Here is an 18195-nt window from a genome sequence, read left to right on the forward strand (position 1 = left end):
AGTTTTCACATTTTGTGTTTTATTTTGAGTTACTACTGAATTTATTTGTAGCACACTAATCTGTCATCTTTGAGCTTCACAGTCAGAGTACAGGGTCTTTGGCTGTTAAAAGCATTTTCAAATACCCATTTTTCCCTCTACCTGTCATACTGATTCACAAATGCTGGCAGCTAACCGAGGCCCATTTATTTGCAGTATCTTCATGCTCTCTCCTAAGGAACTTTCCACGTTAATATCCTCTAAGATTGAACTCAGTCTGTACATGTGTGCAGGAACAAGACACTTAAGACCTTCGCTATCCCTGCTGATGAAGCAGTAAATAATTAACAACTAAAGAGGGGACAGCCATACATCAGCTGAAAAGCAGAAACAGCATGCCATGTTATTTCCCCAAGGTTACATTACTCCCAAATAATATGGGCTGTTTGGTATCATCTTGAGGATTCTGCTGCTTGAGAGCACTAGATGATAATGTCCTTATATTGCTTTTAAGTAATTAGCTCTATTAGCTCTCTTGTTTTTGTTACAAGTCACCTTCTTGAAATTTCTTGTAAAACCATAAACAGCACCCTGTCTGAGTAAGGCATTTGGAAGATCCATGCCTCCTCCGGAGCCACTGGGAGCCATGTGGGCTGCAAGAGAAGCATGGCACATTGAAAGATATTAAGGCTCCAGGTCTTCCCAGTTATTAGAGAGTAAAGTTTGAGGTCAAAGGAACTAAAGCCATCACACTTGTTTGAGAAGAAAAACAAACGGTTTTTAAAATCTCCTGAAAAAATCTTGTTACAATTTTTTTTTCTCTTTAAACTGTAGGGAGGGAAAATTCTGCAAGGTTAAAAAGAAGAAATGAATAGAGTTAGTACTGAAGAAATAACAGTCTGCAGTCTCAGCAGAGACTAGGGTCCACCACTCAAGTTAAAAATTAGAAATGTTAACAACAGGTGCTGGAGAGGATGTGGAGAAATAGGAACACTTTTACACGGTTGGTGGGACTGTAAACTAGTTCAACCATTGTGGAAGCCAGTGTGGCGATTCCTCAGGAATCTAGAACTAGAAATACCATTTGACCCAGCCATCCCATTACTGGGTATAACCCAAAGGATTATAAATCATGCTGCTATAAAGACACATGCACACGTATGCTTATTGCGGCACTATTCACAATAGCAAAGACTTGGAACCAACCTAAATGTCCAACAATGATAGATTGGATTAAGAAAATGTGGCACATATACACCATGGAATACTATGCAGCCATAAAAAAGGATGAGTTCATGTCCTTTGTAGGGACGTGGATGAAGCTGGAAACCATCATTCTCAGCAAACTGTCGCAAGGGCAAAAAACCAAACACCGCATGTTCTCACTCATAGGTGGGAATTGAACAATGAGAACACATGGACACAGGAAGGGGAACATCACACGCCGGGGACTGTTGTGGGGTGGGGCGGGGGGAGGGATAGCATTAGGAGATATACCTAATGCTAAATGACGAGTTAATGGGTGCAGCACACCAACATGGCACATGTATACATTTGTAACAAACCTGCACGTTGTACACATGTACCCTAAAACTTAAAGTATAATCATAATAAAATTTAAAAAAAGATAAAAAAATTAGAAATGTTTGTGGACTAGAACTAAGGAGGAAGAATATAAAGGCCCATATGACCCTATTTTTGGCCATCTTTACTGAAATAAAATTGGAAAAGAAGTTTTTTTTTCTACCCTTTTGATAGAAGAAAAACTATAAAATGTATTCAAACACACTTTATGAAATGAAATCATAAAACTAGAACTAAGTACATTTCCCTCTTCTAATCCACACGTGAACACAATTATTTTGGAATCAAGTTAGTTAAAATTCAGCCAATTCAGAGCATGAGATTGGATGATAGCTGTGAGCCCTGGATGTTAAACCCAGCTCTAGCAAGGATTTACTGTGCGTTTAACTTGGGAGGTGGCTGAAGTTCATTTAAGTGCTCCATGTACCTGTTAATTTGGGGATAATAATGCACTCTCATAAGTCTATGGGCTTTTTCTTACTCCCTTCTCTCTTTCTTTAAGGTCCAGTTGAAAAGCGAAGAATCCAAAACCTTTGCAATGAAGATTCTCAAGAAACGTCACATTGTGGACACAAGACAGCAGGAGCACATCCGCTCAGAGAAGCAGATCATGCAGGGGGCTCATTCCGATTTCATAGTGAGGTAAAGGCCCCATGCCAGGGACAGACGTACCCAAGTCCAAGTGACAAATCCACCACAAAACCCCTTGCCACTTGTGCTCACTGTTAACACATTTCATATGCACAAAGAAACTTATTTTTAATCTAATCTTAAGAAAGTTTTGTTTGATTTCTAAAAATAAAGTTCTGATTGTGTTTTCTTTTAGAGAGAATCAGTGTCTGAAAACAATGTGTTTTCCCAAAGGAGGTACCAGAGTTTCTAACATTCCATTTTTATCTTTTTTTAAATCCCCAAACTCTACATAGACCTTTGATGCTTAAAAGACAAAATATCCAAAATCAAACTGTTTAAGCTTTAATTATCTGAATATTTTTTGAAGATCTAAAAAAATAAAATGACAGCTGACCATTCCACCTCAGTACTAATAAATGGATAATGGGGAGTTTTTTTATGCAGAAGCAGCTTTTTGTAGTGAGTTTTCCAGTGGCACTTACTGAAAACAGGATGTAATATGAATTTGAGCGAATAGCACATGAAATTTATACATATCTGAATTTGTAAAGTTTACTCCACTTTATTCCCATTTTCACTGCATGTTGATGACCACTGTTGCCCCAAGGGTCCATGCTCAAAACGTTACCCAAATTGGAATGGAAAGAATCCCAAGAAACCCTCTTTGTCGATAATCATTATGATTAATCCATTTCAAGGGAGAGATTAGCACCCTAGTTTCTTCTATTAAAATCCTATTCATGAGCCATTGGCTTCTTTTCCCCATGTGTGGGCTTAGATCTCTCTCATTCTGACAAAACTTTGAGCTTGGCAAATCAAAACTATAATCTGGGCCCCCCAAAATTGCACACTTGTAAAAGACGGTAATGTTTATAATCTTTGTTTTCTTGTTTGCAATTTACAGACTGTACAGAACATTTAAGGACAGCAAATATTTGTATATGTTGATGGAAGCTTGTCTAGGTGGAGAGCTCTGGACCATTCTCAGGGATAGGTAGGAGATTTAAGAAATTTCTATGATGTCTCTAAAAACATAGTTGCCCATGTTGGTCTATAAGAAGAGTTAATATAATAAAGTATAATAATCATATTTATACTTTATACATGCTTATATTTCAATATTTAAAGTAAGCACAGGGTATAACCCACTATATACTTATGATTTACTGTACATATAATAAAACTCACTTTGTAACTAACAATACAGGCTTAGTCGATCATAAAAATGGTACATAGCAAAGTATATACATGGCCTTAGTTTTGCATGAATGTTAGAATTAGACAACTCTGTAGCTGGAATTCAATTCATTGCTTTAGCAGAAAGAGAATTATAGTTATTTTATAATTATAATTTGAATTAACTATCAATTTAATTGCTCTACTCTTTTTCCAGGTAGGCAGTTTGCCTTTTGTGACATTGAGAATTTTTTCCAAAGTAATTTTTCCCTCTACCTTTACATTGCTCTTTGGTTTCAAAATTAACAAAAGTTTCCAGCCATCTCTTTATCCCTTGGCTAGTCTTAGGAAAAAGAAAAGAATCCACTTATAAGCAATATTTCATGTAAATTATCTGACTTAGATTTACCTTCTTACCCTTCCAGGGCAAGGAGAGTTTGTCTAGATGGTGCTTGTTTGTTTTAATCATGCAAATTCATTGTCTTAATTTTCCATCTCATATTTAGATAACTAGCAAATTATCTAATTATCTTCTAATATAATTTATCCTATAAAATGTCTCAGGAGATCATTATCTACCCTGTGCTTTTTTTAAAAACACACTTTTATTTTCTTATGAATAATCTTTTGATTATTTTCTATGAATGGTTTATTGATCATACAAAAGTCGTCTTTGTTCTTTTGAACACTCACCTTTAGACATCTGTATTTTTCTTATTTGTTTGAGTCCTTCCCCCTAGACTCTCCTTCATAGGGTAGCATCCTTCCGAAACTTAGCTATAGGTAGCCCTGATGTAGATAACCATGTAATGTTTTTATATTTGTTACTTTGCAGATATCCCAGAATAAAACAAGTGGTTCCTTATAAACTGTTGATTTAAATTCTCATTCCTAATAGTGTTCTTATGGTACCTTCATATCTTTGTACAACAGGCCCTTTCACCTGTTATTCCCATGGCCTTACTTATATATGCCAAATGGATTTCTGGTTACCACATTGTATCCTATTGCATCAGTATTTTATTTCAATTCTTAAATTTAAGGTTAAAAAAGCATAAAAGGGAATGTAATCATGTTGGCATTAGGAGATAAGGTTAACATCTCTACTAAGCTATTATATCGTAGTGTATATATTATGTATTATTGCTAGTTAATATGTACATAGAGATTACATACCAGGCATTGTGATAGAGGCTGGGGATCCAGTAATAAACAAAACAGATGAGGTCTCTCTCCTCAGAATGTATAGTTTGTTGCACAAAGTTAATATTTTAATTTGCGAGTTAACATTTGGCATATCTACTGTGTTTCTACTGTATTATATTTGACTTGATATTTCAATTGACTGATTTATTTGAAGTCTTCTACTTTTTTTTCTAATTAGAATAGAAGAAGATTTACAGGTGGAATTAAACATGAAACCAGTAATAAGCTACAAAGGGAGAGCCCAGCTATCCCTCTTATAGCTTATTTTTTTTTACTTTTTCATAAGTTATTGGGGTACAGGTCATATTTGGTTACGAGTAAGTTCTTTAGTGGTGATTTGTGAGATTTTGGTGTACCCATCACACAAGCAGTATATACTGCACCATATTCGTAGTCTTCTATCCCTCGCCTCCCTCTGACTCTTTCCCCCAAATCCCCAAAGCCCATTGCATCATTCGTATGCCTTTATATCCTCATAGCTTGGCTCCCACATATCAGTGAGAACATGCGATGTTTTGTTTTCCATTCCTGAGTTACTTCACTTAGAATAATAGTCTCCAGTTTCATCCAGTTCCCTGCGAATGCTGTTAATTCATTCCTTTTTATGGCTGCATAATATTCCATCATATATATATATATATATATATATATCTATAATATACACACACACCCTCATATATATATATGCCCTCATATATATATGCCCTCATATATATATACATATATGTGCCCGCATATATATACACATATATGTGCCCGCATATATACACATATATGTGCCCGCATATATATACACATATATGTGCCCGCATATATATATGCCCTCATATATATATCACAGTTTCTTTATCCATTCATTGATTGATGAGCATTTGAGTTGGTTCCATGATTTTGCAATTGTGAATTGTGCCTCTATAAACATGAGTATGCAAGTATCTTTTTTGAATAATGACTCTTTTTCGTCTGGGTCAAATGGTAGTTCTACTTTTAGTTCTTTAAGGAATCTCCACACTGTTTTCCATAGCAGTTGTACTAGTTTACATTCCCTCCAGTAGTGTAGAAGTGTTCCCTGTTCGCTGCATCCACACCAGGATCTACTGTTTTTTTGATTATGGCCATTCTTGCAGGAGGGAGGTGGTATCACCTTTTGGTTTTGATTTGCATTCCCCTGACCATTAGTGATGTTGAGCATTTTTTCATATGTTTATTGGCCATTTGTATATCTTCTTTTGAGAATTGTCTATTCATGTTTTAGCCCACTTTTCATTGGATTATTTGTTTTTTTCTTACTGATTTGTTTGAGTTTGCTGTAGATTCTGGATATTAGTCCTTTGTCAGATGTATAGACTGTGAAGATTTTCTCCCACTCTGTGGGTTGTCTGTTTACTCTGCTGACTGTTCCTTTCGCCGTGCAAAAGCTCATTAGTTAAACTAGGTCCCAGCTATTTATCTTTGTTTTTATTGCATTTGCTTTTGGGTTCTTGGTCATAAAATCTTTGCCTAAGCCAATGTCTAGAAGGGTTTTTCCAATGCTATCTTCTAGAATTTTAGTAGTTTCAGGTCTTAGGTTTAAGTCCTTTATCCATCTTGAGTTGATTTTTGTACAAGATGAGAGATGAGGATCCAGTTTCATTTTCCTACTTGTGGCTAGCCAATTATCCCAGCAGCATTTGTTGAAAAGAGTGTCTGTTCCCCCACTTTATGTTTTTGTTTGCTTTGTCAAAGATCACTTGGCTGTAAGTATTTGGGTTCATTTCTGCATTCTCTATTCTGTTCCATTGGTCTATGTGCCTATTTTTGTACCAGTACTATGCTGTTTTGGTGACTATCGCCTCATAGTATAGTTTGAAATCAGGCAGTATGATGTCTCCAGATTTGTTCGTTTTGCTTAATCTTGCTTTGGCTATGCGGGCTCTTTTATGATTCCATATGAATTTTAGAATTTTTTTTTCTAATTCTGTGAAGAATGATGGTGGTATTTCAATGAGGATTGCATTGAATTTGAAGATTGCTTTGACAGTATAGTCATTTTCACAATATTGATTCTACCCATCCATGAGCATGGAATGTTTGTGTCATTTGTGTCGTCTATGATTTCTTTCAGCAGTGTTTTGTAGTTTTCCTGGTAGAGGTCTTTCGACTTCTTGGTTAGGTATATTCTGAAGTTTTTTGTTTTTTGTTTGTTTGTTTGCAGCTATTGTTAAAGGGGTTGAGTTCTTGATTTGATTCTCCACTTGGTCACTGTTGGTATATAGAAGAGCTACTGATTCTTGTACATTAATCTTGTATCTGGAAACTTTGCTGAATTCTTTTATCAGTTCTAGGAGCTTCCTGGAAGAGTCCTTAGGGTTTTCAATGAAAACGGTTATGTCGTCAGCAAACAGTGACAGTGTGACTTCCCCTTTACCGATTTGGATGCCCTTTATTTCTTTCTCTTGTCTGATTGCTCTGGCTAGGACTTCTAGTACTATGTTGAAGAGGAGTGGTGAGAGTGGGCATCCTTGTTTTGTTCCAGTTCTCAGAGGGAATGCTTTCAACTTTTCTCCATTCAGTATCATGTTGGCTGTGGGTTTATCATAGATGGCTTTTGTTATATTAAGGTTTATTCCTTGTATGCAGATTTTGCTGAGAGTTTTAATCATAAAGGGATGCTGGATTTTGTCGAATGCTTTTTCTGCAGCTATTGAAATGATCATGTAATTTTTGTTTTTAATTCTGTTTATGCAGTGTATTGTATTTATCAGCTTGTGTATGTTAAACCATCCCTGCATCCCTGGTATGAATCCCACTTGATCATGGTGGAATATCTTTTTGATATGTTGTTGGATTTAGTTAGCAAGTATTTTGTTAAGGATTTTTAGCATCTATGTTCATCAAGAATATTGGTCTGTAGTTTTCTTTTTTGTTTATGCCCTTTCCTGGTTTTGGTATAAGGGTAATGCTGGCTTCACCCTTATTATTTTTACGGAGGGTTCCCTCTTTATCTCGTGGGATAGTGTCAAATGGATTGGTACAAATTCTTCTTTGAATGTCTGCTAGAATTGTTCCATGAATCATCTGGTCCTGGACTTTTTTGTTGTTGTTGGTAATTTTTAAATTACCATTTCAATATCACTGCTTGTTATTGGTCTGTTCAGGGTATCTAATTCTTCCTCACTTAAGCTAGGAAGGTTGTATTTTTCCAGGAATTTATCCTTTTCTTCTAGGTTTCCTAGTTTTTGTGCATAAGGTTTTCATAGTAGCTTTGAATGATCTTTTGTATTTCAGTGGTGTCAGTTGTAATATCTCCTGTTTCATTTCTTAGTGAGGTTATTTGGATTTTCTCTGCTCTTTTCTTGGTTAATCTTGCCAATAGTCTATCGATTTTATTAATCTTTTAAAAGAACCAGCTTTTTGTTTCATTTATATTTTGTATTTTTTGTTGTTTGTTTCAATTTCATTTACCTCTGCTCTGATTTCGGTTATTTCCTTTTTTCTTCTGGGTTTGGGTTTGGTTTGTTCTTGTTTCTCTAGCTCCTTGAGGTGTGACCTTAGGGTGTCAATTTGTGCTCTTTCAGCCTTTTTGATGTAGGCATTTAGGGCTATGAACTTTCCCCTTAGCACCACCTTTACTATATCCCAGAAGTTTTGATAGGTTGTTTCATTATTGTCGTTCAGTTCAAAGAATTTTTCAATTTCCATCTTGATTTCGTTTTTGACCCAGTGCTCATTCAGGAGCAGATTATTTAATTTCCAGGTTCTTGGGATGGTTTTGATAGTTCCTTTTGGAGTTGATTTCCAGTTTTATTCCACTGTGGTCTGAGATCGTGCTTGATATAATTTCAATATTCTTACATTTATTGAGGCTCATTTTGTGGCCTATCATATGGTTTATGTTGGAGAAAAAGTTCCATGCGCTATTGAATATAATGTGTATTCTGCAGTTGTTGGATAAAATGTTCCGTATATATCTGTTAAGTCCATTCGTTCCAAGGTATAGTTTAAATCTATTGTTTCTTTGTTGACTTTCTGTCTTGGTGACCTGTCTAGTACTGTCAGTAGAGTACTAAAGTCCCCCACTATTTTTGTGTTGCCATCTATCTCATTTCTTGTCTATTAGTAATTGTTTTATACATCTGGAAGCTCCAGTGTTAGGTGCATATATGTTTAGGATTGTGATATTTTCCTATTGGATAAAGCCTTTTATCATTATTTAATGCCCTTCTCTGTCTCTTTTAACTGCCGTTGCTTTAAAGTTTGTTTTGTCTGATGTAAGAGTAGCTACCCCTTCTTGCTTCTGGTGTCCCTTTGCATGAAATGCCTTTTTCCAGCCCTTTATGTGAGTCCTTATGTGTTAGGTGAGTCTTCTGAAGGCAGCAGATAGTTGATTGGCAAGTTCTTATCCATTCTGTGGTTCTGTATCTTTTAAGTGGCGCATTTAGGCCATTTACATTCAATGTTAGTATTGAAATGTGAGGTACCATAGCCTTCATTGTGCTCTTTGTTGCCTGTGTACTTTGGTTTTTTTTGTTTTTTGTTTTTGCTTTTTAACTTGTATTTTTGTTTTATAGGTCCTGTGTGATTTGTGCTTTAAAGAGATTCTGTTTTGATGTGTTTCCAGGATTTGTTTCAAGATTTAGAGCTCCTTTTAGCAGTTCTTGTAGTGGTAGTTTGGTAATGGCAAATTCTCTCAGCATTTGTTTGTCTGAAAAAGACTGTGTCTTTCCTTCATATATATATGTGATGCTTAGTTTTGCTGGATACAAAATTCTTGGCTGATAATTGTTTTGCTTGAGGAGACTGAAGATAGGGCCCCAATCCCTTCTAGCTGGTAGGGTTTCTGCTGAGAAATCTGCTGTTAATCTGATAGGTTTTCCTTTATAGGTTACCTGGTGCTTCTGTCTCACAGCTCTTAAGATTCTTTCCTTCGTCTTAACTTTGGATAACCTGATGACAAAGTGCCTAGGCAAGGATCTTTTTGAGATGAATTTCCCAGGTGTTCTTTGTGCTTCTTGTATTTGGATGTCTAGCTCTCTAGCAAGGCTGGGGAAGTTTTCCTTGATTATTCCACCAAATACATTTTCCAAGCTTTTAGAATTCTCTTCTTCCTCTGTAAAACCAATTATTCATATGTTTGGTCATTTAACATAATCCCAGACTTCTTGGAGGCTTTGTTCATATTTCTTGTTCTTTTTTCTTTGCCTTTGTTGGATTGGGTTAATTCAAAGACCTTGTCTCCGAGCTTTGAATTTCTTTCTTCTACTTGTTCAGTTCTATTGCTGAGACTTTCCAGTGCATTTTGCATTTTTAAAAGTGTGTCCAAAGTTTCCTGAAATTTTTATTGTTTTTTCTTTAAGCTGTTTCCTTGAATATTTCTCCCTTCACTTCTTGTATCATATTTTGGATTTCCTTGCATGGGGCTTCACCTTTCTCTGGTCCCTCCCTGATTAGCTTAATAACTAACCTCCTGAATTCTTTTTCAGGTAAATCAGGGATTTCTTCTTGGTTAGGATCCATTGCTGGTGAACTAGTGTGATTTTTGGGGGGTGTTGAAGAGTCTTGCTTTGTCATATTACCAGGGTTGGTTTTCCGTTCCTTCTCATTTGGGTAGGCTCTGTCAGACAGAACATCTAGGGTTGAAAGCTGTTGTTCAGATTCTTTTGTCCCATGGAGTGTTCCCTTGATGTAGTACTCTGTCCGTTTTCCTGTGGATGTGGCTTCCTGTGAGCCAAACTGCAGTGATTATTGTCTCTCTTCTGGGTCTAGCCACCCAGCGACTCTACCTGGCTCCAGGCTGGTGCTGGGGGTTGTCTGCACAGAGTCCTGTGATGTGAACCACCTATGGGTCTCTCAGCTTTGTATACCAGTGCTCATTCTGGTGGAGGTGGTAGGGGGTACAATGGACTCTGTGAAGGTTCTTTGCTTTGATGGTTTAATATTCTATTTTTGTGCTGTTTGGCCTCCTGCCAGGAAGTGGTGCTTTCCAGAAAGCATCGCTTGTGGTATTATGGGGAGGAACCATCGGTGGGTGGGATCCTAGAACTCCCAGTTTTTATGCCCTTTGTCTTCCGCCACCAGTGTGGGTAGGGAAGGACTGTCAGGTGGGGGCGGGACTAGGTGTGTCTGAGCTCAGACTCTCCTTGGGTGGGTCTTGCTGTGGCTGCTGTGGGGGATGGAGGTGGGATTCCCAGGTCACTGGAGTTGTGTACCTAAAAGGATTATGGCTGCCTCTGCTGAGTCATGCAGGTCGTCAGAGAAGTGGGGGAAAGCAGGCAGTCACAGGCCTCACCCAGCTCCTATGCAAACTGAAGGGCCAGTCTCACTCCCACTGTGCCACCCCTAACACCCCCCAGACCATCTCCAGGTGGAGAGTGATAGGGGCTTGAAAACCTGGCCCAGGCTATCTGCCTCCCAGCTTCGAAAGAAAAGGGCTTGGTTCTTCCCCAACTTGTGAAGCCTACACACCAGATTTGCATCCTCCCCCAAGTTCTGGACAGGAGACTTCTCACCCAGTCCAAATTGTTACAAAGTTCAGTTAGAGATTTGCTTCTCCCTGTGTAGTTTTACCCCCTGCTCCTCTCCCATTGGATACCTGTGGTGCCAGGCAGGAATGGCCTGCTAGGGTACCCAGCGAGCTCCCAGGGCCTTTCTGCTGCTTCCTCTACCCCTGTATTTCACTCAGCTCTCCAAACTGACTCAGCTCCAAATAAAGTCAGAAACTTCTCCACAAACAGAACTTCAGCGTCTCCAGTGGTGGGGTGTGTTCGGGAGAGGAGGGTCTCCCTTTTCCACTTCCGCAGTTGGGGCACTCACAGTTCTGGGGGGTCTCCTGGGTCCTGCAGGAGGAGTCCGCCTTCCTTCAGAGGGTCTGTGGGTCCTCTTGGGATTGCTGGTTTGTTCTTGCAGTCAATCTGGAGCTAAAATTCACAATGCGAGCCACCACCCACTACTCTGTCCATAGCTGCAATCTAGTCCTGCCTCCCAACCGCCATGATCTCTCCAACATCTTCTCATAGCTTTTTAGAAATCTTTTAATGATGTCTTTAACCAGAACAATAAAAACAATAATAATAATAAAACTCAATTTAAAGTCCACTCATGAGGAATCAAACATGCACAGGCATTAATTTCAACTTATTTTTGAAAGTATTATTTCATAATTTGCCTTATTTAACTGGATTTCACATTTTGTTCGTAATGCCAGCCAAGGCTTCTGAGTGAGACATATCGTGATGTCTCTGGTAGCAAAGGTTTGCTATTAAGAAGCAGCTTACTTTGGGAGGAGTAAAGGGAAGGAAAATATCAATGGATTTCTTTACTTCCACTGGGTTGCTTTTTGGTCCTTACATTGTTTTTCCCTTTTATCACACTTCGATTTGAGGTACACAGTTGCTGAGCCCCCCAATATACTTAATACTCCATGAAGAGTCATGATCTAGAGAAATAATGGCTACCTGCTTGTTCTTAAAGATTCAGAGGTGCTGAATTAACCATTATATGTAAAATCATGTCAGAATAATTATCCCTGGCCAACTTTCTTTCCTATGTAGGCATTGTAGCCTTATTTTTATTCTAAGTGATTTTTCTTTTTCCTTCTCAAAAAATTTGCCGGGGGAAAAAACATACTTTTAGACATTCAGGCTCCAATTAGTATTGCCATTGACCAGCTTTCTGTTTGTTTAAATTGGGACTGAAAATCTTAAAGATTGTTAGAAATGTATTTAAAAAATACCAAAGGAAAGATTATGCCATTACGCTATTAGTCACAGTGTATATGAAAATATCTGTGGTCAAAAAATCCACCCTGTCAATGTATTCAATTTTCCTCTTGTGTCAGAGGACAGAAGCAATAATGGAAAAGCTATTCTGAAAGTATACAAGAAATTTACTTAGGCTGATCTGAAGAAAGGCTTGCCTGACCTTATTCATTACTGACATGGAAATAACTCTGAGCCTCAGAGATTTAGCACAGGAAGACTCTGATGACAACCCAGACATCCTCCTCCTCTCACCTCATAGCCGAGATGACCATTCCCTGCTTCTCATTCTGTTTCTTCTCATCAGCATAGAAAAGAAGCACAGAGCCTATGCGCTGTGGCTCAAGCCTGTAATCCCAGCACTTTGGGAGGCTGAGGCAGGTGGATCATCTGAGGTCAGGAGTTTGAGAGCAGCCTGGCCAATATGGTGAAACCCCATCTCTATTAAAAATACAAAATAAAAAAATTAACTGAGCGTGGTGGTGGGTGCCTGGAATCACAGCTACTCGGGAGGCTGGGGCAGGAGAAACGCTTGAACCTGGGAGGCAGAAGTTGTAGTGAGCTGAGATTACATCACTGCACTCCAGCCTAGGGACAAGAGAGAAACTCCATCTCAAAAAAAAAAAAAAAAGAAAAAGAAAAGAAGCACAGAGCAGTTCTTTATTTGCTGTATTTGCTGTCAAGAAGTAAGAATTAAAATGATGCCATCTGTGTACAAATAGGGATAAGGTTTGAGGACTGTTACATATTTTCCTAGCTTTGAGACATGAACTACAGCATTGAAATGTTAATTGCCCCTGTAATTTCCCTGGTTTATTCTTTGTTAGCTATTATGCTTTTTTTTTCTAATTTATGATTTTTTGTCTCCCACTGGTTCTGTCCTATTATTTGTAATAGGTTGGTACAAATTATTTTATTCACCTTCCCTCCCTAACACTTAAAGAATTGGCAAATCCTGCAATTTTTGTAAAAATGTATAAGTGGTGAATATGGTAAATAAATATATATTAGTATTTATATTAACATAAAATATAATGTATAACATATTAACACTTACAAGTATTATATATTAATATCAGTATTTAATGTATATTTGAATTGAATAAAATTTAGCATCTCAATTATTTACTTAATTAGAATTTTTAACATATATATGTTAATTTTTCTTACTGAATATCTTAAATAACGACTTCTGAAACCATAATTTTCAAATCTCATATATCTCACTTTCTGGTCATGTCCTACCATATGTGTGTTGTAAACTCACGAATGGTGCATTACTTTTTATATTCAGTCTCCTTGATTCTGGCTAGTTTGTGGAAGGTGGTGATTATTTAAATTCTATCTTAGATGCCCTAATAGTTGTCACAGATTGAAAATATTTCAAAGGAAAAAAGTCTATCTTTGTAATAATTTAGCCTCCCTCAGTTTACAATTGGCAATAAATCTGCACAGATTGCAACATACTTCAGGTTCATACACTCACTGATTGTTGTTACTCGTCAATGAAAAAGGTGAAATATTTTGATAAGAGATGCTTTGCTCCTGTTACATTCTGATATCCAATAACTCAGTTTATGACAAGTTGACTAAACATTGCAATTAAATTTTAATTTGAGTCTATCAATATTCATAAATAACCTTCTATTTTTCTCAAATTGTCATCTACTGCCATCTAGCTTAAAACAACCACTCATCCCCAAAGAGGGCATAAGGGCCTTATCTCTTACTGGTTTTAATTGAAATGACACAGCTGTCAAGGCATAATTCATTATTTCAAAGAGCTATATAAGGCAAGTGATTTATTTCTTTAAGTAACTCTCTAAGCTATTGATGAAACGGGGTTTCATTTGTTTTAAATCAAATTTACACTGTCATTTCCAATTCTAACAGTAATTTTTCATTGTGAGTCACCTCAGTGTTATGCTTTGTGACTGCTTTCAAGATGTCTATTTTAAAATCCACAAGTTATCTACATCACACTTTTAGTGATGGGACAGTGTGGTGCTGGTAAACATTTTGTGTGCATGCATTGTATAGATTTATCAAAGTTTGAGACAAGGTTTTCATTTAATTTTCAAAATCAGTTACAAATATATGTGAAAGGTACTCAATATAGATGTGTTGAAGGAATGGAAACTAGATTTCTAAAACCCTCCACATTCCAAAATGACTCAAAACCAGAGAAAACTGGAAACAAATAGAGTTGTCAAGAACTGAGGACACTAAGATGTACCATTTGTGGTCTATTTGCTTCATGGTATAAAAGGGAGAGCTTTGATTGGCAGGCAATAAAAGGGTAATTTTGGCCCATGTGAGAAGCATGGGGAAAGTGAAAAGAACAGAGATTAGCAGAGGATTCTTCAGAGTGGATTTGTGGCAGTTAGCCTTGGCAGTTAGAAGCACTTAAATAACAGAGAGGATTGGTGTTCCAAACCCCCAACCTCCACCCTGAAAATACTTCATCCCTATTCTATACCATGTTAGTTAATTTTCCTATATTAAGACATAGTAGCTAAAAAATAGTTTTCTGGTGCTCAATCATAGTGGCTGCTATTACATTTAGTGAGCACAAGTTGGGTACCAGGCACTTATTTTCAGTACACGCATTATTAATTCTTTGGATCTTTGCAACAACCCAGTGAAATAGTTACTGTTATTAGCCCCATTTTGCACATGAGAACGCAGAAACACAGAGACGTATAGTTAATTGCTCAAGAACAAACAGTAAATGGAGTCTGGAGTTGAGCCCAGGATTCTTGCTTCGGGGTCCGTATTCTAACATATAGCCTCCTCTCATGAATTTGAGTTTGTATTAGCATTTTCCCATCTTTCTGCTAATGACCAGCTTATTCAGAATGTAAATATAATATTCTGCAAAGATTTCATGATAAATTGATCTCTCACCTAAGCATTTACTCTCATTACAACATTAACAATGCATTTGTCCATTTGATTCCATTACCAATTGACTATTAAGGAAGCAGAGATATGTTGCCCAGAGTCACAACTGTAGAAATAATCTCCTCTTCTCCTAACAGTAATCAAGCATTTGTAAGCTTTCAAAAGGGCCCATTCAAATCACAGTTAGGCAGTCCTGATGTAAACGAGTAAACAGGCAACCTACAGAATGGGAGAAAATTTTTGCAATCTATCCATCTGACAAAGGGCTAATATCCAGAATCTACAAGGAACTTAAGCAAATTTACAAGAAAAAAACAGACAACCCCATCAAAAAGTGGGCAAAGGATATGAACAGACACTTCTCAAAAGAAGACATTTATGCAGCCAACAGACACATGAAAAAATGCTCATCATCACTGGTCATTAGAGAAATGCAAATCAAAACCATAATTAGATACCATCTCATGCCAGTTAGAATGATAATCATTAAAAGTCAAGAAACAACAGATGCTGGAGAGGATGTGGAGAGATAGGAATGCTTTTACACTGTTGGTGGGAGTGTAAATTAATTCAACCATTGTGGAAGACAGTATGACAATTCCTTAAGGATCTAGAACCAGAATTATCATTTGACCCAGCAATCCCATTACTGGGTGTATACCCAAAGATTATAAATCATTCTACTTAAAGACACATGCACTTATATGTTTATTGCAGCACTATTCACAATAGCAAAGACTTGGAACCAACCCAAATGCCCATCAGTGACAGACAGGATAAAGAAAATGTAGCACATATACACCATGGAATACTATGCAGCCATAAAAAAGAATGAGTTCGGCTGGGCATGGTGGCTCATGCCTGTAATCCTAGCACTTTGGGAGGCCAAGGCGGGTGGATCACAAGGTCAGGAGGTCGAGACCATCCTGGCCAACATGGTGAAACCCCATCTCTACTAAACATAAAAAAATTACCTGGGCATGGTGGCGCATGCCTGTAGTCCCAGCTACTCAGGAGGCTGAGGCAGGAGAATCACTTGAACCCAGGAGGCTGAGGTTGCAGTGAGCCGAGATTGCACCACTGCACTCCAGCCTGGGTGACAGAGCGAGACTCCATCTCAAAAAAAAAAAAAAGAACAAGATATATAGTGTGAAATAAAATAAGACCATTCCCTTTACTCTTTCATTTTGTTTTGTTTTGCTTTGCAATGCTCTCCATTGAGAAGGGATTGAATTCATAGGTAGCAGTGTAGCTAAAGCTATATATTAATTATATATACACAGATGCTTACTCTTTAAGGTAAATAATCTCTTCAAGTGAAAGAAACATGCTTCTCTTGACAGGTAAACATACTTAATTAAGTGCAAAGAAGAAAGGACCTTCAAGGCAATACTGTAATCCATTTGGAAATACATATGATTATAAAATTTTAGCTCTGCCAAGGATATCTTCAAGGCAGAGGAAAATTGTAGCATGAAGTATATCATTTATTTCCTCATATGGATGCAGTTCTCAAACTTTCTCTTGTGCTCATAAATTCACAATTGTTCCATTTGGATATTATTCAAGGGAGATTCAGGAGTCATGGTAATTATAGTTAAGAGTCTAGAATCTAGAGGAATAGATATCATTATGCCTATAATTAATTATGTTTCAGAAGAATGATATTTTTCTCAGGAAAAGCTGATTATTTCAGTAAAAACTCAAGTAATATTAGTAGCTGAAATGAAGACATTCTCTTTCTGGAAGACACTACCTATTTCTGAAAGATAGCCTGAAAAGTGGCTGCTTTCGCCTTGATTCACTTATGAATTTTGTAAAAATGTAACCATATTCCACTGCCCAGTTTGTTAAACTTTACTCCACAATTTTGAAAAAAAAATAAGTGTCACCAAAATGCAAACAGGCATCAGAGACTCATGAAAGCAAGCTCTGAAGCTATCATTTGTTGCACACTGTCTGTTAATAAAATCACTTATGTACTTGTCACTCATGTTATGTGTCAACCATCTCAGGAGCTGATGTTCACGCTCATATTTTTGAATTATGAAATGAAATTGTTAAATTGTGCTTACTACTTGGGAAAGAAAAAAAAGAACATGGTTTATCTCTTTAAGAAGTGCCATAAAAAAAAACAAAGTTTAGACGTTCTGCCATAGAACAAAGGGTTTAACCTTAGATGCCAAGGTTTTTTCTAAATTATTTCATTCAATCAATCAACATATATATGCCCATATATCATATATATGAGACAGAGAGAGAGAGCCTTCTTGCTAAACATAATAATCAAGATTACTAATAAACATTCCCTTCCAGTTACTTTTTTCTTTCTAATTGTCTTTTAGTCCATCTTTTCCCCTTAATAAGAATGCAGTAGTATAGGAAATAGATATTGTTTGTTTTGGATGCAGAAGTTTCAAAAACAGAAGAGTACTTAGCTTGCATTATGATTGCATCAGTAGCATTACAACTTATTTCCAGAGTGGTTCTTTGAAAACAGTTGCTTTTATTCAGACTCTCATGAACCATATCTGCATTATTTAGAAAGATTTAAAAACAAGCCCTCTAAGAATAAATATAAATAAACCCATAAAATTCTCCTTTAAAAAACAAATGCTTGGTAGGCAAGCTCTAAAATAGGATTATTTTTCTCTCCTTCCTACTGCTGTAAGTCTGTGCCTTTTTAGATTGTAGTGGGCTGTTGAGAGGAAGACATTAAGTACATGAAATGTGTTGTGTTGAACTATTCTTTCAGCCCTTTCAGGAAGTGAGATTTAACTATTCCATTCATAAAGACAGAGAATTCCTTAACTTGATCCTTGAATGCTTCAGAAAACCCAGTGTAATGACAATCACGTAATATTTAGCTAGCAGGACAGTGATGTCTGGGTTAAATTTTGGCAAAGGAATATAGTGAAATGAGAAAAAAAAAGCCATATTAGAGAAATTAATTTTTTGTCCAATTTTCATTCCATTT

At 37.0% G+C, this 18195-nt stretch overlaps 1 protein-coding gene across 3 annotated transcripts in view; it reads left to right on the forward strand.

The window, feature by feature from the left end:
• Positions 1-18195, forward strand: part of PRKG1 (protein kinase cGMP-dependent 1) — a 1338496-nt gene that overhangs the window by 1305123 nt on the left and 15178 nt on the right. For all 3 annotated transcript variants that reach the window (XM_058436250.1, XM_032137641.2, XM_058436251.1), the window contains 2 exons: positions 2066-2205; positions 3101-3190. In XM_058436250.1, coding sequence (XP_058292233.1) covers positions 2066-2205; positions 3101-3190 — 230 coding nt within the window. The remainder of the gene's footprint in view (positions 1-2065; positions 2206-3100; positions 3191-18195) is intronic.

The sequence above is a fragment of the Hylobates moloch genome, unplaced genomic scaffold (assembly GCF_009828535.3).
Source record: "Hylobates moloch isolate HMO894 unplaced genomic scaffold, HMol_V3 SCAFFOLD_3, whole genome shotgun sequence".
Taxonomy (NCBI): Eukaryota; Metazoa; Chordata; class Mammalia; order Primates; family Hylobatidae; genus Hylobates; species Hylobates moloch.